General features: G+C 35.3%; 1 protein-coding gene and 2 long non-coding RNA genes across 3 annotated transcripts; all 3 read right to left on the bottom strand.

The window, feature by feature from the left end:
• Positions 1 to 1,821: 1,821 nt before the first annotated feature.
• On the bottom strand, positions 1,822 to 17,870 carry LOC149538914 (uncharacterized). Its single transcript, XR_016356138.1, has 3 exons — positions 17,258 to 17,870; positions 15,540 to 15,758; positions 1,822 to 4,720 (listed from the first exon to the last, which is right to left on the bottom strand). It is a non-coding gene; the product is annotated as an uncharacterized LOC149538914 (long non-coding RNA).
• On the bottom strand, positions 4,192 to 11,547 carry LOC149538915 (uncharacterized). The gene is made up of 3 exons (XR_016356137.1): positions 11,280 to 11,547; positions 10,559 to 10,630; positions 4,192 to 6,153 (listed from the first exon to the last, which is right to left on the bottom strand). It is a non-coding gene; the product is annotated as an uncharacterized LOC149538915 (long non-coding RNA).
• LOC149538913 (uncharacterized) lies at positions 16,643 to 21,050 on the bottom strand. The gene is made up of 3 exons (XM_089800300.1): positions 20,423 to 21,050; positions 18,866 to 20,313; positions 16,643 to 18,824 (listed from the first exon to the last, which is right to left on the bottom strand). The coding sequence occupies exons 1-3, from the start codon at positions 20,960 to 20,962 to the stop codon at positions 18,476 to 18,478; spliced, it is 2,337 nt and encodes a 778-aa protein (XP_089656426.1). The 5' UTR covers positions 20,963 to 21,050; the 3' UTR covers positions 16,643 to 18,475.
• Positions 21,051 to 24,182: the final 3,132 nt, after the last annotated feature.

Below are 24,182 nucleotides of genomic sequence, written 5' to 3'. Positions count from 1 at the left end.
ACAGATTATGGTCTAGATTAAGAAGAAGCAAATTTTATATTTCTGAAGAAAATATTCGAGAAATCTAAAGGTAAGTTATCCTTTAAATGCCTGACTTGTGGAAGAATAGGTTATTGATTTACTAAATGTCCAGGAAGATAACTTTGCGAAGCCTAAATGATGAGATAATAGATATGCAAAGATTGATAAAAGAGACGAGGGTAAGAAGATTTTTTGTTCCATGCAGACTCATTCATCTAAGAATAAAGATGGAAGTGATCCAAATGATGATGTGTTGTTCTTCGCTATCAAGGAAAATGATAGTAACATATTCGAAAGCCAGAATGTTGCAGAGAAAATAGTAAAATTATCAGACGTTGTGAAGACCACCTTAAATGCAAGAAATAATCTTAATATCCACCTTATATGTAGGAGTTCAAGTGTTCGTTTGATTGAGCTGCATACAAGAGACTTGTCATTGTTGAGAAATATGTGACAGGTAGGAGTTCAAGTGTTCGTTTGGTTGAGCATCATACATGAGGCTTGTCATTGTTGAGAAATATGTGGCTGTTGAATTTGAAAGCCAAATTAAGAGAGTGAATCTGATGCATCACTAATAGAGAAAACACATAGGTGAGGTGCATTTGGTATAATACAATGCAATATTATCATACAAGGAATGAAAACATAATATACCATCCAATACATAGGATAGTGTTGTATCCAAAGTGGATAATTTTCCATAGAAAATACATGAAATGGTGAACTCAAGGTCAGATAATGCAGTTACAGATCTACGTTAAGTAGTCTATTCAACAGCAGCCCCCAGTACCACCAGGAGTAGCAGAAGCTTGGACTGTACGCTTTAAAATTAAATTTTGTTAAAGCTTTACTAATTTTGTTCAGGAACTGGTTCTACTTAAGTAACCATATTTGGATATGTAGGAAAATATTGAGGAAGAGGTGGCATGACCATGAGGGGAGTTTATAGTCAGGTGCATACATTAAGAAGCGAACATCTTGGTTTCATAAACTCTATAATTTAAAAATGACAAATTTGCAATGAACAAGTAGATTAAAGAGAAAGCATCGTGTTGAAATCACGGTCCTATAAAATTGTGAGTATTTGAAGCTTATAGTGCTTGTATCTTTTTCAATGGAGAGAATGTTATTGTTCATAGCAATCAAGGATGTGCCTGGAATTTTGAAATGTCGCATGAAATATACAATTGTAGACGGTTTTTTTTTCCAAATGGAATTTTCCTAAGTTGATAAATTAGCTCATCTTTCATGGTATTTTCAATAAATTATAATAGATTGAATACTTCATACCATCACTCAAATGATTGGAGACAATGAATTAGTATTTTTGATATATTAGCAACATGATGTACAGCAGAACACAAAATTCTGTCAGATAGTTGTGAGGATGTTAGGTGCTGGTTTTGACACAGTAAAAATTTCTTCAATTAAAAGTATATTATGAATACCACTCAAGCAATTTATATACACAAAATTATGTTACAAATAGAGAAATTATTATGCCAGGAAAATGTTGAATGGTAATGTATATCTTTAACATAAATGTAAACATACAAAACCTAGTTGATTGACAAACTCATTATTGATAATGTAGAAAATGGTGAGCATTGAACCGGAAGAGAAAATATAGAATTGTGAGTGAAATACATAAATATGTAAATTCTAGTGGGTTAATATGTGACTACTATAAAACTATATTTCCTATAACAAAAAATGGAAAACATGGACACACAAGTAATGAAAAAAATCTTGTTTGAGAAAGAGAAATGCATATACTTTAAACTTAATCTCATACATGTGTTTTAACCTTGTAACAACTTGTAATCAAATGGTGATATTGAACTTACACAATAAATAATCATATCGCAATCTTTTTACCATGTTCAGTTGTCTGGGGCTAGTGTTGTCAGATAGAAAGAACGTAGAAACATGATATACCTACACAACACAAATTTTAGATTCTTTTTGCAATCAGTAACTAGGGAACTTAATCTGATGCAGACAACCAACTTCAATGGTTACCATAGCGGGAACTCTGAACCATGTGGTTTTGATCATTTCCAACTGTTCCTATCAATCTGCAGTTACAAAAAATACTGTATAATCTGTTTTATCATCAAGCTTTGTCAACCCACAAAAACTCTCCTCAATTATCAGTAATTAGATTGTGTTTTCTTGTATTTATAAGGTAATTTTGTGTTTATGTTCATAGTAAACCACAACCATCTATCATTTCATTTATCAGTTGCATTTGAAAGGAAAAATCCAATAATTACTATGTATGAGAAATAGACAAATGTGTGAAAAATAGTGACAATATATTTGGTTAAGTGTTACCAAGATAGAGAATGGTCGAAATTAGAAGATAGACTCGCAGTTTATATTATGTTGATGGAAGAAAATCATGACTAAAAGTTGTACGTGTGGAAATTGTGAATAGATTGGGCTGAACTTAGTATTTTCAAGATCCCTCATACATCAAAGTCTACTAGCAATTTTTGTTGTGCATATACAATATATATTCAATAAGAAGATTAATTTGGAATCCTAACTGAAGAAGATAAAGATGATAAATTAGAAGCAGTTATAATTGGAAAAGAGAATGGAGGCAAACAATGTTTGAAAGCTTAAAAAGCTCAAAAGTCAGAATAAGGGTATGTACTAAGGAAATTCATTAAAACGGTGACTATTGAGAAGCATGTCCTTATGCAAATGTGGAACCACAGGCAAAGCACTTGAATTATTTGATTAAAGGACTCAAAGGATATTGATGTCAATTACAGAGAATTTAAGGTTGTCATCAGATGTTTTAGTTTCTACAGAAAAGATTGCAATACATATAAAATATGATAGAGACGGCACATATAATGTTCAACAATGTTTCCTCAAGGGAATGCCATCTCATGACATGGAATTATTGAAAGAATCTTTAGGAACATTGAAACAAATGAGCAATCACAGTCAATATCCATGAAAAACATGTAATAATAGACCACCTATAAAACTTTAGAGCACATAAAAGTATGTGAAATTTGTGATCACAGACATGAAAGCATATCGGCAAGGAAGATTTTTGTTAGAGGAAATGACACGGTTGTCATGAAAAAGGAAAAGATATTGGTGTCTGAAAGAGCAATGAAACGTTTTTATAATGACCAATTTAATGAATATTGTGAGCTATGCAGTAAAGGCAAGGACAAGAGTAACTAAACAATGACACAAAATAAAAGTTTAAATAGTTGGAATACTGCCAAAATTAACGAAAGGTCAATGTGTACAAGCCCAATGATAAAAAAGCCTTTTTGCTACGGTTACAATAGTCACAACAGCGAAAAATGCTCTAATAATAAAAAAAATAGCAATTTGTATCAAATTCAATTTAAAAAGCAACAATGCAATATAAGTGATTGTTCTAATGAGTGACAAATAAAAGGGTGACTTCTCCATATAAGATTTTCAAACTATTTTAATCAAGAATGTTCAGTGGTGTGTAAAAGAAAACAAACTGGAAAATAGTGATCTTCGTGAAGACTAAAACCAACGGTCAGAACAAGAACAAGGCAACAGTGAAGAATTTTTTAGTGCAAAGAATGCAAGTGAAGGAATTACAAAAAGAAATACTTTAGAATTTGAAGGAAATGATCTGTAGTGAAATTAAAGTAAATAAAACATTAAAAACAAGCGCAAAGATAATGATATGGTTGTGAGATTTCCCCCTTTGTTGGTTGATTCCTCACGTATATTGCACGTTCCTTTTTTGCATTAGGAGGGGGTTGAGGGTTTTGTTCTTGTGTGGGTTTCTTCCTCCTATGGCCATAGATTGTGATGGAGCCCTAATTTTTTACAAAAATTAGGGCCTCCACTTGAAGAATAAATTTTGAGACTAGATGAAGTTTTGTTATTGATAAATAAAGATGGGGAATATCAAGCAGTTAATAAATAGAAATATAAACAGTGAGTTCAGATTGGAACAATGAAATTCAACACAAGTGAGCAATAAAAGGCAATGCTTATTGTCCACTGAAAATTACTATTGTCAGGATACAGTATTGAAGCAATTATTATTGTTGTATTAGACTCTGAATTCATTTCCACCCTGTTGCTTGTTGAATGAGGGTTTCCAGATTTGCATTCTAAATTCTAATACAATATGACCCACTCTAGAACATCTTCTGCAATAACATGAAATATTCTCATTATTCAGCACTTTCTTCCATATTCTATCCTCCACCTTTAGTCAATTTTTGACAGGCTAACTCTTTGATGTATCTAGCTACACTTGCAGCTTCGCTGAAGTTGAATGAATGAACCTATCCATCTCCAGATTCGAAACTAAAAGTCTGCCTATTGTATTCCTGAGTCCTTGAAAGCATAAATAGAAACAGTGGCCACGAACATGCAATCCCATCAGAGAATAGACAAGCAGCATCCAAGGAGCAGGCTCGAATGGCTTGAAATTGCAGAAGATATTACAGCCCAATCAGGAAGATTGATCAGAATATTGATACCAAGGATGTTGAAGTCAAGACGTCCAGTCACAAAGATAGTATTTGCCCAACTATGGTGAATTAATCATGCACCTGATAGGGTTCAATATGCCGTCCATCATGTGTTAAACAAAATAAAATATAGCAGAATCATCCTGCCGCAGATGAATATTGGACCTTCGGTGTGCAATTTGAGCCCTCCAGCCAGTCACCTGTATATGCAGAGTTAATGGACACCAAGAAACACTAAATTTAATACCCAACGTATTATATACCTTTGGCGACAATGTAAATGAAGACTCGTTCCTGCAAAACGTATTCATCTCGTCTATACTGACGTACTGTTCAATAAGTTAAACAAATGATGCGTAGATATACAAATGGATGCATAAGCGGCAATATGGAAAATTTTAAGGCAGTGTGATTATTGATGTCAACGAAAGGCATCGAAGCGCATTAAGTATTAATAATAATATGAAGAGGAAGATATCTGATATCCTCCTTGGCAAACACATTTATTTGAAGATGGTATATGCCTGATGAGAAGGATGTTAAACTAATCCATGTGCCGTCAGAACTAAAAGGGTGTGTATGATGAAGTATTAAAAATTAAAATAACACAAGTCATGGTTAAATAAATGAGTGAGATCCAAGAGAAGGACGGTCAAACATTTTAATATTATATTATGATTAATATTAATTATATCTGGAGAGGTGCCGATATAACTTAAAGAATATTGATATGGGACATGACTTTTAATTTGAAAAGTTGTATCTTACAAGGATAAGATATAAAACTTACTTCATTTTTGAATAAAAAGACGTTGTAATATTCGAACGTTTATATTCTCAAGAAGGAGTATTTTACAACTTGTATGGAGAAATAAGGGCTATAATATGACTTTAACATAAATTCAATTATTCTATTTTAATAATAAAATAAAAGGTATGTTGTTTATTTTTAGATGGTGTGGAGATTTAAACTGCAGATGAATCGTTCTTCGTAATTATTTTTTAGAATTTTATATACAATTTAAATGTCAGATAAGTGGACATGGTCATTGAGCACTTTAAATTCGATCATCATAAATATAGTGAAATATATAATTGTTTCAATATCTGTGTCCAATTTGTCTCACTACCAGAGGAGTTAAAGTTCAATCTGAACTAATTTAAGATTGTGTATATATTTGATCTGTCACATCTTGATTATTTAATTGTTTGCAGTAAACTGTGTAAAACATTATAAAGTTGTACGTGAAAATTTATTGAAGTTGACTCTATTGCCCAAATGAGTAGAGGCACTGGTCTTTTTATTGTTAAAGTCAGAAAATCTATAACTTCCTTCCTACAAGCATCAAATCCATTATTTACAAATATTATACAAAACATCCAACCATTTTAAACACTCAGCATTCAGTTTCATATTAATTAAGTTCAAGGACTTTGCTAGCCAAAGAACTCTTCAAAGCTTAAATTTTCTTTAGAAAAGCTCTGAACCAAGTGATCAAGTTCACGGAGATGGTCTACCCGCCTAGGTGCAACGGAGCCTGAAGTGCAGGGGAATCGAGAAGTATTACCATTAGTTGGTCAAAACTGATTGTGGAATCCTATCGGAGAAGTGGCAAGCTCTTGAATTTCCAATCTGCAATTTTGAGAACCAATAGATTGTACAATTCATTTCTGAAACACATTGTAATAGTCAAATAAGGACTTCATTTGAATTGATCCCAAAATGCAAGCCTGTGCCATACAACATGCTTTCAAAATGAATCACTTTATGTATGCAGGCCTAGGGCCAATCAAGTAGAACAAGACTTAAGATGTTCAACATAGCTCACAAGATTTAAATCAAAATCAAATCAAATATGTATATATAAACACAAGCTAGAAGTTTTGATCAAATTTCCCCTTAACCAATCATCTCAATCTTTTTCTCGCCAAGATTTTGTCATCTTCGGGGATGTACATTCAACATCTAGAGAAGCAACATCCTTAATGGATAAAAGAGTTTAATTAAGGAGAGGATTTTATTAGGGGAGAAGAAAGTACTTAGATGTACCCACATTCAACTGTTATAACTTTCGTAATTGTATTTTCTTGGTTACCAACAACATTAGATGAAGTAGATTGCCTTCGTATCTTTATCTTTTCCATTAGTTCCCAACGTAAAGATGTAGGCACAATATATGTTTTTCATAGAAACTGATAAAGTGTAGCTTTTGCATTCATTGTAGGCTTCCAAGTAGTTAAAAGAATATTTTGTTTCAGTAGGAAGCATGTTGTAAATAATTCATGTGACATGAATAGAAACAGAATATCATGCTCACATAGTCCAACTTGTTTGGTCATTTATTTCCTTGAAATTCCATAAGTCTTTTAAGCCAATTAGGGGCATACATATTGACACACATTGAAGCACATGTTACAATAGTTTTTTAACCTGCTAGAAATAAGGATGTCTTAATGGAGCTAGTACTAATCTTTAAAGTTTGCTTTCTTGAAAGAACAAGGATGCTTAGGAAATTTTAACTATAGACGATTTGAACCAAAAAAGCTTAAGTAGTGTGATGGAACTCTTCTAACTGTGATTTCATGGTAAGTTAGAAGTTGGCCCAAAGTCTGGATCCTCCTTTCAGGGCATTCAACTTATCCTCTTCAATTGAATGTTCATCCACAACTGGTTTCTTCCAGATAGTTTGAAATGATAATCACACTAGCAGATTTTCTTGAAGCCTAATGTTGTTCATACAAAGTCAGATCATATTGCTACCCTAATAAGATACAATACTTCAGATTTTTCTTCAATATTCTACTTTGTTTGATTGGTTAGTCATTATGATATCCATAATTTACTTAAATTTATGATATCTACTCTAGCCTGGTTAATCATTTGGTTCAGAAGTCATTCTTAGATTCTTCTTATCATATGTGTACTTTATCCCTAGTTGCAGTTAACACTCATATAATTTATGATGTACTACACTCTTCTTACTTGTGCAAATCCATTCCAATAGTACCTAAGTGGACTCACCTTAGGCCTATCCCACGCTGTCAAGATGACTTCTATTGTCCTGTTTGAGATTTCTAAGGATGCTTCAGTTTAATAGAGTAACTTTAATTTGGTCATTTGTAGGCCTTTGATGGTTTCATACTGTAGTGATTTGGAAATGATTTGTTTAAGTTGCTCTAATTTGCAGTGTTTATTGTTGTTAATGCATTTGATGAGCAAAAATATTATGTTCGTTTTACCATCAAAACTGCTAGACTGATCCTTGCATGCAAACAAATAAGATCCACATAATATTTTCATTTTTGAAATTCAAAATAATTGTACATTGTTCTTTTTATAGAATAAGCTCCATACAATTCTTTTTTTGGCAAATTCACAATCTTTATACTTTGTCATTTCATGTCTTACAAATTCCATATTGTGTAGCTAAGATATAATTTTATGCAACTGGAAAGATACGGTCTTTAAGTAGAGGACGTGTTTCATTAGTTCACACTTTTGGAACGTTTATCTGGAGACAATGTTATCTATCAACAATATGCTAAATCAAAATGAATATGACAAAATTATTTCTGGACAAAAGATTTAGTCTCTCCGAAGATTTGATTTAATTACAAATATATAGAATGAAAATATTCTTCAGAACTCCCTTTATTCAATCATGATTAGCAACACTTTTAGTTAGGCAAGATCTAATGGCTTGAATTGTTTTATACTTTTATGCATATTCGTCATTTGACAGGATCTTACAGTCACCTTTTGGTTGCTACCAATGTTACTAAATTTTCATTTGTTTTTATGACATTTCATGCCCTAAAGTGATTTTCAAGATCGAATATTACGTGTGGAACACGCCAAAACATTATATTCAATATGCATTTGGATCTCTTAACTGCCTGGATGGGTCTTGTTGGTGAAAATAAATTAGACCTTGTGATAGAAATGTATAGTTCTTGGTATCCAATTTTAGGTACTGATTATATGTGTACACCTACAAATACAATGGATATATATTATAAAGATCTCCTTTCTTGTACCAAAGACATTTTTAATGGGAATCATGCCATCAAACATGGAATCTACATGCCTATGACGATGGGAAACTAGCATCATCAGTGGTCATGTAGGATGTATTTTACAAATAAAGTATAAATGAATGGGAAGCAATGACTCCCAAATCAACATGGATTACTGCTTGGTCCAAAATACGTCCTCTCTACAGATAGACAATTTTCTATTTTGCAGGACTAATTTCAATTTCATCAGAATTCCAAGGTAATCCTTGGTATTCTATACTTTTGGATACACTTTAATAGTATTTTTTGTCTTTTGCAAAGTGAAATTATCACTTCAACAGTTTCACTGCTTCATTGATCTTGACAATAGTATTTAGGTTGGTGGGTTCTTTGAAGATTTTACTTGATTTTATTGATAATTAAGCAATTGAAAAGTTCTAAACTGTGAGGTATGCTGTTGACAGTAATCTCACAGCTAAACCTATTGATTTGATTATTCAGGTCTAGACGCCTAATGATGCAGCCATAATCAAATAGTTAGTATGTGAAGATAATATGTAGAGATGATTTTCTAGTTTGCTTGAAGGGAAACATCCTTTCATCTATTCTCTTTTGTCTTGACCTAAGTTACCGGTTCAGGTTCGGTCCCGAGTTGGAAGTTCAAGAACCGGTTCGCAAGTTCATCAAAATTTTGGAAAGGGGTTTGGGTTCGTTTGGGTTCATTAGTACAAAACATATAAAAAATATATGTATGTATATACATATTTATGAAGTATGAGTTAAAATAAGAATATAGCATAGTAGCATAAACACATTTAAATAACAAAAACACAATAAACTAGTAATCATAGTGATCTTACCATCATATAGTCGTGGTGCTCATACCATCATATAGTTGAACATCAAATATTCAAAACATTAAAAATAAATTGTAGCATCAAGTTCAAGTATCATTGTTTCACATTCATTATTCAACTAATGGAATAAAAATCTATTAATATTCTAAGTTCTTCAATCTTTATCTTCTTCTTCATATTCATCATCTTCTTCTGCTGTTGGCATCAAATTCTTCAGAAAATGACAATGAAAGGCCACCAAATATGACAATGAAAGGCCATCAAAAGCATTTTGTAACAACCTTTTAGGATTGTGGATGCCGACAACTTAATAAATTTTACAAAAAACCACTTATTTGCCATCCACTGGGCCCAAAAAGCATGTGGTTTGAACTGGGTTCGAACTTGGTTCAATTTTTCTGGCCTGGTTCACCCAGGGTTGAACTTGGTTCGGACCAGATCGAACCAGCAGGCAAAAAATGGAATCCCGGTCGAACCAAGTTCAAACCGGACCTGAACTTCAAACCAGTTCGAACTTCTGCAAGTCGGGCAGGGGGGAGGTACCCGTGCAACTTAGGTCTTGACCATAATATTTAGTCTTGTAAATTCTTTGTAGAGATTATTTTAGCTTTTTTTATTCTCAAACAATTGGAAACTTCTAAACTATAAGGCAAGCCATTGGCAGCAATTTCATGTAAGAATCATGTCACTCTGATTATTCAAGTCTAGGTGCCCTATGATAAATCCATAATGTGATTTGAGATTCAAATTTCTTGAGATTCAAATTTCTCGTAGGTTAAAATATAATGTAGAGATGGGTAGTGATGGGGCATTGAAGTCTTGCAGCAGGTTTATTTACTTTCCTGAGTCTTCCTAAGTGTTGCTTCGGATGGAAAGCTAGATCTCTTCTGAATCAACATTTTAGAGTGGAATATTGCCTCCACCAAAAATATAGAAAATCAGATTGACAAGATTTTCTGAAATATTAAAATTGCAGATTTCTGTAAGCATACAAGAAATATTAAATATTAAAGGTAAAAAAATTCTGAAAGATTACAAGAAATATTAAATATTGCAGATTTCTATAAGCATAATCTATTCAAGCTGAATTTTTCTCTCTAAACCCAACGATTCCCATTAATATTATCAAAGCATGCCTAAAAATCAAGAGGGGGAGAAAAGAACCTTATCGAGTGTAGTCTAAATTTGCTGAAAAATTGTGAAGCGATACAAAACTGCAACCCTGACTGCATTGATCTACAGACATGGATATTTACAAAAACATAAAATCAAATAATAGTGAAATTAAGTCCCAACATATATCCAGAAGAATTTAGGGCTCATAAAAACTTAGCAAAAACTTGCAAGTTATATGAAAAAACTTAATGTGCTTGGCTATAAATATTTGAGTAAATTTTGAATATAGTTTACTCATCGGGACATCAACCTACCTTGAAAAGTACCCAAAAAATAGGTATTGCTGATTAAATATTTAAATTAGGGCTCTACCTACTGTGCATCGGATATCGTTTGAGGATGTACAAAACCTAGACAATGGTTTAGAGAGAATCTTAAGTAGCTCTTCATTTTATGATGTCTCTGTAAAGCTAATGACTCATTTTAACCCTCACGACTCTAGGGCCAAAAAATTACCCTAAACTGGTAACAAAGGAAAAAAGACGAATCTTACAGATTGTTAACCAAAAACGAGAGCATTGTTAATCTAATTAAATGTGGCAATCCAAGTTGAAGAGCACCCCAAAGCTGAGAAGCATGTCATAGGTACTAGTCATTAATAATTTAAAATAGGCCTATACCTAGTGAGCATTTGATACTGTCTCAAATATTGCACATTGTTTAACAAAGCATACGTAGAGAACATATTTAAGATAATAGCAAATCATACCGTAGCCATGTTATTCTTGAGTATCAAATTCCAGTCCCATATGAAAATAGAGAATGACAACTTTCTAGGAACCAGAAGCAATTTCATAGTCCAAAACACCTGTACACTCCTGATCATAGTTCCAAAATCACGAGTCACGTGAATCGCGATGCGATTCAACCCAGACGAGTTTTTGTGAATCTTACATCGTAATCGACAATTTTTTGGCATGAATTGCCGATTCAGGCGATTCATGCAATCGGCAATTCATGCCAAAAATCGCCTAAATCTCCCTCGTGAATCGGCCACAGCAGCCCATAAAGTTGCATTCAATTTTTTTTTTAAAATACATATTTTTATTGTTTTCTTTTTAGCCTTTCCTCTTTGTTTTAACCCTAACGGGCCTTCTAATTGTTAAGCATGGGTAGAAGAGAGGAAAAGTGAGAGAGAAGAAAAGAAAAGAAAAACCATAGGTTTCCAACTGGCAAGAAGGAAGAGCACCAAAGAAATTAGAAGTCCATCTGGGGAGGCCATAAATTGCATTGGGAGCATTAAGGAGTCAATATCAACACTCCTCAACTCATTTGCAAGAAGTAAGTGCCGATTTTTTTTTGCATGTTAGTGTATTATGCATTAATTGTTAATTTTTTTTAGTTTTTATTTGCAAATTTTGAATATTTTTTAGTTTTACTAAATTGCAAACTAGGGTTTGTTGTTTTGTAGCTTTTGTTTATTAGTTTCAAACTTTGATATTTTATATGAATTTTTTTATTGCAGCAGCCTTTTGCTTTCATTTTCCGCAATGGGTTAAAAAGATGAATGTTGGAAATATATTGAAAAGCTTCTTGGAAGAACCAAATTTCAAACAAAATGTATATTTTGTAAAGAAAAAATAAATTTTAGAGGTATTTATAAATTGAAATACCACATTACTGCTATACCTGGACATGATGTTACAATTTGCACTCAACAAACTGTTGAGGCAAAATGCACTTGTTTAGTGGTATTGGAAAAAATTGAACAAGACAAATTGAATAAGAAAATGCAACTTGAAGGGTGAAGGGGTATTGGCTCCCATGCTCCAGTAGTCACATCTACATCTGCATCCGCTTCTGCATCCATAGGTTGTGTTGGAGAGGATTCTTCCAGGCCTCCTTTTCGTCCTAGTTCTAATGCTCATGCGAGTGCTAGTGCTAGTCGGTCTTATACTGAGACTGAGTCCAACTCCAACCTATTGTGGCCTAGAGTGCGAAAAAACAGAATGGATAGTTACTTTGTGCCCTGCACTACTCCTGACTCCCAACCCACGCTTGAGGGCATGGGTTTGAACAAGGAGATTCATGATGCTATCAGAAAAGAGATTTGCAAATTTTGGTACTTTTGCAACATTCCATTTGTTGCAGCTAGGTAATTGATTCTTTTTTCTTTGTTTTCTTCAAGGGTAAACTTAAAAGTAAAAGTAGAACTTTAATTATATCTACTTGTTTTATCATTATGATTCATTGACTAATCATAAATTTGCTTTACAAGCTTACATAATGATTTTAGTCTTTGACATCTAAATTTCTAATCATTATCTATTTGTGAAAAGGCTCGTTATTGGCAAAACATGATAGATGTAGTTGCTATTTGTGGTGCAGGGTTTAAAGCCCCAACTGAGGCTGAGTTGAGTGGATACCTCTTAGATGATATGGTAGAGGATATGAGGGTTGAGCTTGAGGAGAACTGAAAAGAGTGGATCGAAAAGGGTTGTGCCATCATGACTGATGGTTGGACAGATAGAAGGAATAAAACACTGCTCAATTTTCTTGTATCCTGTAGAGGTGATTGATCATTCTACTTTCTTACATACATAATTGTGAATCGTGATTGACTATTTCAAATTTTGATTTGTTGATTGCTAATTTGTTGATGATCTATTATAATTCGTTGTATTGTAGGATATACCATGTTTCTCAAATCCATTGATGCTTCTGCTCATGTAAAAAACATCACATACTTATGTGAGGTTATTGAGGAAGTCATAGCAGAGGTGGGGGAACAACATTTGGTGCAGGTGGTGACAGATAATGTAGCAAATTATGTTGCTGCAGGTAAACTTGTAACTTTTCAAGTTTTGAAAATAAATTTATAGCTAAATCTGATCACTAAGCAAATCATAAACTTGTAACTTTTCAAGTTCTGAAAATAAATTTATAGCTAAATCTGATCACTAAGCAAATCATAATATCTAGAAAGAACAAAAAATTTAACCCTTAATCCAAAAGAAACCCCACTATCGACTTCATAGCTATGATTTCCAAGATGATCATTTCAAATATGGTGAAAGCTACCACACTCAAACAAGTCAAAATTGCAGTTCAGAGCACTGTGGGATGTGGATTTTGGGTGGTCGTTTTCACATATAATTAAAAGCAAAGACAAAAAGAATGCCCAATCTCAAAACCTACCTGCCCAAAAAATAAGCCCAAGGAGATTACATACCTGTGTTTGTTGTTTCTGAACCTGAAAATGCAATTCAATAATGAAATGGGAACACCGCATTGTTCTCCTCCAATGGCACTTTTGTTTATGAAAGGGGAGGTTTTAATACTATAATAAAGAAAGACAAAATACATGCCAACGGAACATTTATTAGTCTATAGAATGCCATAGGAGGGAACATACATGTGCCTGTGGATTGCCACCCCTCTCTACAACCTTTTCCTCTGCAATTTTTTTTTAATGACAAAATCAAAATACAACGGGAGAAAGGACCAAAGTCAATGGGAAAGTAGGAATTAAATTCTGAAAATTCCTTTTAATAAGAAATATTGGCTCAACAATAGTATAAATGGAACTATTTGAAATTTGCACGGGAGCCAAGGGCGGGACTAATAAGAAATAGCAAGGAAAAAACATTAGTCCCTTCCATTAAAAGGCGGGGACTAATAATACTAATCCCTCACTTTGATCTCCTTCCACAAGACAACAAATTGCAAAGTAATCTTCAAAAATGGAGCAATTCATTATACCAAACCAAAAGCATTTCAACAAGAAAAATGATTCATTGCATACTATCTAAAACATAGGCATTTGAACCAGGGAAAAAAACAATTCATTTTTTTTAAAAAGCATTTGAACCAAGGAACTAGAAAGAAGACATTAATGGTGAAATGAATTCTGCCATTCCTTTGGCCTATGTTACCAGATTCTCTCCATCAACCCTCAAAGTCTGGATCAATTCTATACAAATTCTGGTCCTTGTCAAATTCTCCCCAAATTCACCTCTAGAGCCACAGATTCAATGCAAATTCTGTGAAATGAACCCGGGCAGAATTTGGAGTGAAATTTGAAGAATTTGCTGCCCAGCGGCTGAACCCAGGCTGAATTTGGTCTCAAAACTTTTTATGAATGTTTTTTTGAAGTGCTTTTTCTGCTTAATTTGGTCTATTTGATCCTGCCAACCTTAAAAGTGACCACTTAAAAGGTCAGAAAAGATAGTTTATATGTCATTTATGCATTTGTGAAGGAAAATGAAAACATGCTTATAGAGGAAATTCAAATTGACGCTAGGTGAAATCCAAATTGACAATTATTGAAAAATTTCTTTGAAAACACAATGATATCTTTGAATCTAGAGCTTAAAATTTGAATCTCAACTTTTGGACTAGTCTGGTTAGAAATCCTATAACCAATATAAAATAAAAATTCAGGGTTATTGCACTTATCTTTTGACAATTCTTTTCATTCTCAAACTGTCCCCTTCATATGGAAATATGTTCCATGCATGTGACCAAGCAAGTGCATCATGTTGTATGTATGGCTAAATGATGCAATTAATATCCTATTGAACTGAAACATAGATATGGTGGTGTATTTTGCTAGGTTGCTTTACTATTAGCAGAGCGGTGTATGGACTTATCTGTTGTTGCATACACACACATATATATTTTTAAAAACATATGTTTTGTAGGATGAACCCAAAACGAATCCAAACCCAACCCAAAAAAAATTTGGACAAGTTTCGAGCCCAAAACAGCAACATAGCCTTTGGCAGTGCACCTTGCAAAATGAAATACTCGAATATTTTTAAAAACATATGTTTTGTAGGATGAACCAAAACAAATCCAAACCCAACCCAAAAAAAATTTGGACAAGTTTCGAGCCCAAAACAGCAACATAGCCTTTGGCAGTGCACCTTGCAAAATGAAATACTCGAATATAAGCCCCAAATTTGAAAAGGCAGATAATGAAAAGGAAGCAACACAATTTTTTGGCATGGAACTGAAAATCATTCACCTTCTGTATATAACGTGGAAGACGTTTGTTTTCAATTAAGCAATGCTCTTGAAAATGGACTGCAAAAGGTCAAGGTGCTAGACGTTTGTTTTCAATTAAGCAATGCTCTTGAAAATGGACTGCAAAAGGTCAAGGTGCTCCAGGCATCATTGTTGTTGGACATGGCATTGATAAGCAAGCAAAAGTTTGCTCCAGCAACATCGTTTGAGAGATACATCACTGCAAATGTTGAAAGGAAAATAAAGAAAATCAATGAGCATCATGCGTGTTCTCAAATATATCGCAAATAACAAAGTAGAAAATCCTACAATCATCAGAAAAATCCTAAAATTCAAAGGTTCGCTTCCCGGTTGATCCGACATGTATGGTAATAAAATAAACCCACGTATAAGGAGTGCATCAAACAACAAAAATGAGCAGTGAAAATGTAGACTTGCTAGTATAAGCAAAATATTAAACAATATCAACAGTAAGATTTTTTTTTCATGACATCTACCTTCTGCAAGGGTCGCCTGCTAGCAGCACATGCAGCATACGCGTCAACAGACGATTGTCTCAAAACCAATGCTAAAAGTTATGCCTATTTTTCTTCACAATAATGGGAAAAAACCACCAGGAAAAATTGAAATCACTAATTAGGAAATAGTAATAAATTATAGAAAAACCCATTTTAATAGCAAAAATCATGAATACCATAGGATAAGTGCAATTGTGTGGGGTTCGCAAGATTTTTATGGAGACAATTAATGCTAAAAAGTTAGCCGAAAACCTTAATCCCTGCCTTTAGAAGGTAGGGACTAGAAAAAGTTTATAAGATTTTATAGTACTTGTACTTGAGTGTAACATAGTCTAGGTTCCATGGTGTATATTACCACCAATCTGTCTTTTTTCCTTCCACTTATAAATTTTGCTGCTGCTGCTAGTGGCAGCAGCATCAGAAGAGGAAGGAGCAGCAGTAAAATCAGTTGCAGTAGTCGTGGTTTTTTCCTACATTTGTCAGTAACTCAGTAGGATGCATATCAGTTTTTCACTAATAATGATTATAATTAATTTTCTGATATAAACAAATTAGAAGAACAAAACCACAAAAATGAGAGTCTCCATTGTTAATTTTGCTACAATAATTCATATTATTAATAGGATCAAACCTATATTGATGTGATTGTAATTAACAATTACAAAGTTTCCTGACAACATGAGAAATGAAAGCTCGCCTTAGGTTTTGTCACCTCACTAAAACTAAATGCTGCTTGATAACAAACAAGGGTTATGATGGCTCTTCTAATAATAGAAATTGCAATAAATTTCCACCTTTGGTAAGAGTTATGTCATTCCGATTGTATATTAAAATCAAGGTTATTTATTAATTTTAATCCAATTGGGACTTTCTCGACATTTCTCTTAAATTACTAAAGATTTTTGTATCCTTGCTGCAGCGTGATTCATCCCTTTTATGGTTGAAGTCTTACTGACAGGCTCGTATCCCGAATACTATAGAGCTCAATAATCACACAGCCCATTTCTGTGCAGCCAAAAACAATTACCACGAACAATTGTTCAAATGGTAACCAAATAGTGTAATAGTGTTTAATATTCTTTAAATGTGATTTACTGATTTCAACAGTTACTATAGCAGACCAGAAATGGGCCTAAGAATCACTGATTTCTTGAAAAACTGATTTTAGAAAGTTATGGGCTTTGACAGTAGAAGCCCTTACTTCCAGTTCTTTCATAAGCTGCATTGCTTGACGAGATTCCCCCTCCCTTATAAGCCTCTTCACTAGCACAGAATAAGTCTTACCACCTGGAATACAATCCCTAGCAAGCATGCAACATATGAACTTCAGGGCAGGATTGAGGTTGCCATTCTTGTAGAACAAAAAGATAAGTATAATCGTTAGGTATATGCCTCTTGCTAGTGAGCTCATTTAAAAGCTGGCTAGCTGCTTCTGCTCTTACCAATGTGTGCAATGAATGGAGCACAGCCTTGCACAGCCATTTCGCCCAGAAGCTTTCTTGCCTCTTGGGACCTTCCCATCAGGGACAGACCTAAAATTACAACATTATATGTAACGATATCAGGCTCAATGCCTCTCCTACCATTATTTCAAGCAGGTTTGTTGCCCTGTCTAGATCTCTTGCTACTGCATTAAAAAACACAATTTCTGGATTTAAGGCATTTCCACGCAACTTCTCCAAAGGTTTAAGAGCTGTTTCCATTCTTCCCTGCTTGTAGAACACGTCAATTAGTTTAGTGAACGTTGCAGTATTTGGGTAAAGCCCACTTCCACGCATCTTCTTCCACCACTCCTCCCTGCTTGCAAAACCCATTGATTAGTAGAGCCCATTGCCTCGCATCTGGGTAGAACCCACTGCTTCGCATCTCTTCCAGAAATTTATAAGCCTCCTCCATCCTTGCCTACTTACAGAACCCATCGATTACTGTACTGAAAATCACAGTATTTGGGTGAAGGTCGCATCCTCCAAAAGTGTAACAGCATCCTCCACTGTGCCTTACTTGCCGACCCGTCAATTTTTGTAGTGAAAATCACAGTATCTGGGTAAGGTTCACTTGCACACATTTCCTCCAGAAGTTTAACAGCCACCTCCATCCTTCCCTGCTTGCAGAATCCATCAATTACTATTCTAAAATTCACATTATCCGGGCAGAGCTCATTTCAACACATCTCCAAAAAATTACCAGCCTCCTCCATCCTTCCCTGATTGCAGAACCCACCGATTACTGTGTGGAAAGTCACAGTATTTGGGTAAAGCCCACTTCCACTCCAACCTTTCCTGCTTGCAAAACTCATCAATTAGTCTACTAAAAGTTACAGTATCTGAGTAGAGCTCATTTCTATCCATCTCTTCCAGCAAATTAACAGCCTCCTCCTTCCTTCCCTGTTTGCATAACCCCTCAGTTAGTGCATTGAAAGTCACAGTATTTGGGAAAAGCCTACTTCCAGTATTCTAGAAACCACATTATCCGGGTAGAGCCCATTTCTATACATCTCCTCCAGAAAATTAACAGCCTCCTCCATCCTTCCCTGATTGCAGAACCCACCGATTACTGTGTTGAAAGTCGCAGTATTTGGGTAAAGCCCACTTCCACGCATTTCCTCCAGAAGTTTAACAGCCTCTTCCATCCTTTCCTGGTTGCAAAACCCATCAATTAGTATACTAAACGTTACAGTATCTGAGTAGAGCCCATTTCTATCCATCTCCTCCAGCAAATTAACAGCCTCGTCCATCCTTACCTGTTTGCATAACCCCTCGATTAGTGTATTGAAAGTCACACTATTTAAGAAAAGCCCACTTCCAGTATTCTAAAAGTCACATTATTCGGGTAGACCCCATTTCTACGCATCTCCTCCAGCAAATTAACAGCCTCCTCCATCCTTCCCTGTTTGCAGAACCCACCAATTACTGTGTTGAAAGTCACAGTATTTGGGTAAACCCCACTTCCATGCATTTCCTCCAGAAGTTTAACAGCCTCTTCCATCCTTTCCTGCTTGCAAAACCCATCAATTAGTATACTAAAAGTTACAGTATCTGCGTAAAGCCCATTTCTATCCATCTCCTCCAGCAAATTAACAGCCTCCTCCATCCTTCCCAGGTTGCATAACCCCTCGATTAGCATATTGAAAGTCACAGTAGATGGGAAAAGCCCACTTCCACGTATCTCCTCCAGAACTTTAACAGCATCCTCCATCCTTCCCTGCTTGCAGAAACCATCGATTATTGTATTGAAAGTCACAGTATCTGGGTAAAGTCCACTTCCTCGCATCTCCTCCAGAAGTTTAATAGCCTCCTCCATCCTTCCCCGCTTACAAAACTCATTTATTACTGTGGTCAAAGTCACTTCATTTGGACTAAGCCCATTTTGTAGCATCTCCTCCAGAAATTTAGTAGCCTCTTCCATCCTTTCCTGCTTGCAAAACCCATCGATTAGCATATTGAAAGTCACATTATCCGGATAGAGCTCATTTCTACGCATCTCCTCCAGAACTTTAACAGCCTCCTCCATCCTTCCCTGTTTGCAGAACCCACCGATTACCGTATTGAAAGTCATAGTATTTGGGTACAACCTACTTCCACGCATCTCCTCCAAAACTTTCACAGCCTCCTCCATCCTTTCCTGCTTGCAAAACCCATCAATTAGTATAGTAAAAGTCACACTATCTGAGTAGAGCCCATTTCTACCCATCTCCTCCAGAAGATTAATAGCCTCCTCCATTCTTCCTCGCTTGCAGAATCCATCTATTAGTGTAGTGAAAGTCACAGTATTTGGGTAAAGCCCACTTCTACGCATCTCCTCCAGAAGTTTAACAGCCTCCTCCATCCTTCCCTGCTTGCAGAATCCATTGATTATTGCAGTGAAAGTCACAGTATCTGGGTAGAGCCCACTTAATCCACGCATCTCCTCCAGAAGTTTAATAGCCTCCTCCATTCTTCCCTGCTTGCAGAATCCATCGATTACTGTAGTGAAAGTCACAGTGTCTGGGTGAAGTCCACTTCCTCGCATCGCCTCCAGAAGTTTGGCGGCCTCATCCACCCAGCTCTGTTTGCAGAACCCATTAATTATTCTATTGAAAGTCTCAATATTGGGGTTGACCCCACTTCTACAAATCTCCTCTAAAAGCTTGGCAGCCTCCTCCATCCGGCCCTTGTTGCAGAGATTATGGATTAGCGTGTTGTAAATCACAATATCAGGAGTACATTCATTTGGCTCCATATTCTTTAATAACTTCAGGGCCTCGTTCATCCTATCCATCTAAATAAACCCAGGCATAAAAGAATCATATGTTACTTCACTGGGTACAAAACCGAACTTGGATGCCATATGTTTCAATCATCTGAAAACAGAAGCCAGGGGTACTAACCTTACAATAGGCTTTAATTAATATACCGAAGGTTTTAACATCTGGTGGGATCCCAGCATACGACATTCGTGAATACAGTGATTCCACCATCGTAAACTTATTTTCATTCACAAGAAAATTCAGCAAAGTATTGTAGATTTTGGTTGTGGGTGGGAATCGTGCTACCTCCATTTCGCTAAGGACTCCACAGGCCTGGTCGACCATGTGGACAGCAGCGTAACCCTTAATGATGTTGCAGAAGGCCTCCTCCATGTGTTCCAAATGCCCTGCGCGACTTAGGCGATGAATGAGTAATTGGCAGACTGAATTGTCGGGAATGTACCCCTTTCGGGTAATTGCTCCTTTAAGGATTGTGAAGGCCTTCAGACAATCCCTTTCTTTGTTGAGGACGTGGAGTAGCTCTCTAGAGATGATCATGTTTCGATGTTGTGGAGATGATGATGGGCGCTTCAGTTTACATGTGCAGGAAGAGGGGGAGATTTTGAAGGATTTCCGATGGAAATAATGAGGGAGGAGATATAGGTCGATTGCAGAAGCCATTGCACTCCAGAATTATGTGACGTTTGCAGATTGGCCTCAGTCTTTCCAATCCCCGAAGATTATATTGAAAACTTCCCTTTGAAACGGAGATGTGATTATGTCAACATATTAAGAGATCTAATGACTATTTTATGGGATGTAAGGGTGAATAGCTGCAAACTCGTGTTTTGTATAGGGTCATTTTTAGTTCCTACAAAGAGGGACGCTACTATTGGAATCATTTAATTCTATTTCGCAATTAAAATTTTCAATCATATGATAGATTATTAAAATATAATTTCTAATATTTATATTTATTTAATTATATAAATCTTATTTTTCTTTCATTTGATTGATTTATACTAATTTTAGTAAGTAGAAAATTTAATTATCCATATAGATTTTTTGTAATAAAGAATATATCTATTTGCGCTAAATATATCTACCACATAAAACTTATAATTATATCTCAAAATTTGAAAGCAAACAAATCATTAATCATTAGGAATAGATTTTATATTTATTTTGACCTTGTAAACGTCTCAATGGTAATAATTACTAATTAATAAAAAGAAAAAGTAATCTATGTTAGGTTTAATACATTTGATAGTACATTTGAGTAACACTATATATATATATATAACACATAGTATTTACTACATTATTTTTATATTGGTTTTACATTTATATTAATAAAATTATTATTATTACGACCCTAGAGATGGTGATTGAGAGAAGGAGGAGCGAAGTACGAAAAGGTAGAGCAGGCTCGAAAGGCATATATGAGAGGAGAACCCTCAAGACAAACCACAGAGGACAGGAAGGTTTCTAGCAGGATCGCAACCTTAGGGAAAACTTATGCAGTGAGAGACGAAGGATCCAAGCACGAAGGAAGGATAAATGTCAACAATATTTGAATCAAAAGGACTTTTTCAAATCTAGAAATGATCAATGGAACAAAAATCCTAACAAGTGGTTTCCACAGCCCAGGTATCCACCTAGGTCTTGAATACCTTTCTTTAATTCAGATCGAATTCATCTTAGCCAAGACCCTTCTAGCTTGCAGCATCAAAACCATTGGGGTTACTTTGCCATTTGGATGTGAAAGAAAGACAATTTCTCCAATCTAGCAAGAAAGGTATGGCACCCACATCAACCTCATCCTAAGGATCTAGACTTGGCATCAAAACTATCAACATTTGAATATAAGATAACTAATGTCCAAATTAATTCTAAATCTTGGAAATCTTTGGTTTAATCCGTCAAAGAGAGGGATTTCTTCTTTAAGTGGGGTGAAGGATGGTCGACCTTCTTGAAAATTAGAAGTCGGGTGAACAACAATTAGGGAGAACAGGGGATAATCAAAACCCTCCTGAACCTTTCTATTTTATCATCATGGCAAATGCCCTAGATAATTCTTGAGTCCTCCATAGGAGCCCCTTCCTGATGAATGGCGTAGGTTTCTACATCAAGGATTTGATCCCCAATTTTAACCCTCTCCAAGCACAAATAGAGTAAGTCCCAATCTGGATTCATATATACAATCTACCTTTCAAATACTGGAATGACAAAACCTTTAAAGAAATTGGGGACAACTTGTCCCCCGAGAAGTTTATTGAAATCAGTGAAGAAATTGACAAAAATGATTTCAGTATGTATGCCAAGAGTTGTGTAATATGGGCATCCTATCCTCCCTTACCAAAGGTTGTAGAAATTAGATCTAATGAGGAAATGTGGAGACAAGAAATTCAAGTCGAGGATATCATGGAGCAATGCAAAATTTGCAAAGCCTAGGACCATTTGATAGTAGAATGTCTATCTAATTAGAAAGCAAAAGGTAGAGAAGATTCAACCCTTGAAGATCAACTCTTATCCATAGCTAACAAGTCAACTTGTGTTTGCTTGCTCATAACCAAGGTCAATCCCCTCTAGCCCTCGGACGATGATCTCAACCTTGCCAAATTATTCTAAGGGGGTATTCCTTTAGATCCAAGATCTAGCACTAAGAATGATTGTTCAAACCCTATGGAAACAATTGGCGGAGAGAAAAAGGATTATAAAAAAAACTCATGGATTTGACTCAAGACTAACTTCAATAATCATTAATTGCAATCAACTTACATCGTAAAACACTACATTGAAATCCAGGGAGGTGCTTTGTAATCCAATGGATAAAGGTGACCTTCCAATAAATTTGATCACACCAACAAAGGTGTTGACAACCCCATCTTGATCCTTGGCATCGGTGGAAAGGGCAGAAACTAGCAATGACAAACAAATAGAAGTTGAAGACTTGTTGGGAAATTTGGATGAATTAATATCACTAATGTTAGATCCATCTCCCAAACTGAAGCCAAACCCACTAAACTTGATGCAGGGAGGATTGAAAAACTAGGGCCAAAGGCACACCCAGCTATCCAAACCACCTTGCAAGAGTTAACATAGCAAAAACACAACACAAAGAATGACAACCAAAAAGGAGGAAGAAGAGAAAATACTTATTGATTCATTAAATAGTTAGCATACATGCCCAGTTGTAAAGCCTTCTGGGTTACGACCAAATACAAAATACATCCAAATCCACAATCCACCTTCAAATTCAGATTTCCAGACACATATGCTTCCAACTTTTACATCCTGTAAGTTCTGCCCCTAAAACTCAATCCTAGACCTCCTTAAATACTTGTGTGGCCATAGGTTGACGTAACACAAAATTAAACCTTGCATTAAATGCATGCACAACCACAAGTCATCTCACACCAAATATTACCTACCAATATCAAAATTAAATATGTGCAAGGTTGGCCCAAATTGGAACCAGACATAGATAACTTGGTCAAAGAAGGACCAAGACAAATACTGGCACTCAACACCAATAGGAACACTCAACACCAACAGTAACACTTAGCACCAATAGATTCACTTGGCACATGAAGGAACATCGGGTCAATACTAGATTACTAGAGTAACTTGGCATCCACTAGAGCTATAGTAACTCGGCATCCATTAGAGCTACAGTAACTCGGCATTCACTAGAGCTACAATAACTCAGCATCGACTAGAGCTACGATAACTTGGCATCCACTAGAACTATAGTAACTTGGCATCCATTAGAGCTACAATAACTTGGCATCCATTGAACATCATGGCAACAACAAAATATTGAAACCACTGGCACTCAACTCCAACATGCAGAATGAACAAAGATGAGTAGGATAAAAAGGCAACCTAGGATGTTCCT

The sequence above is a fragment of the Cupressus sempervirens genome, chromosome 9 (genome assembly GCF_028749045.1).
Source record: "Cupressus sempervirens isolate cs-2001-9-10 chromosome 9, ASM2874904v1, whole genome shotgun sequence".
Classification (NCBI taxonomy): domain Eukaryota; kingdom Viridiplantae; phylum Streptophyta; class Pinopsida; order Cupressales; family Cupressaceae; genus Cupressus; species Cupressus sempervirens.
Note: the sequence above shows the minus strand (reverse complement) of the source record. Positions and strands in the feature narration are given on the sequence as shown.

Bases quoted from the DNA above. Each gene is read 5' to 3' on its own strand.
- LOC149538913 (XM_089800300.1), bottom strand. From the start codon at position 20,962: ATGGCTTCTGCAATCGACCTATATCTCCTCCCTCATTATTTCCATCGG. The intron at 20,314-20,422 runs GTTAGTACCCCT...GGGTTTATTTAG, and splicing joins TAATTAAAGCCTATTGTAAG to ATGGATAGGATGAACGAGGC. The intron at 18,825-18,865 runs AATACTGGAAGT...TGTGACTTTCAA, and splicing joins CCGAATAATGTGACTTTTAG to TACACTAATCGAGGGGTTAT.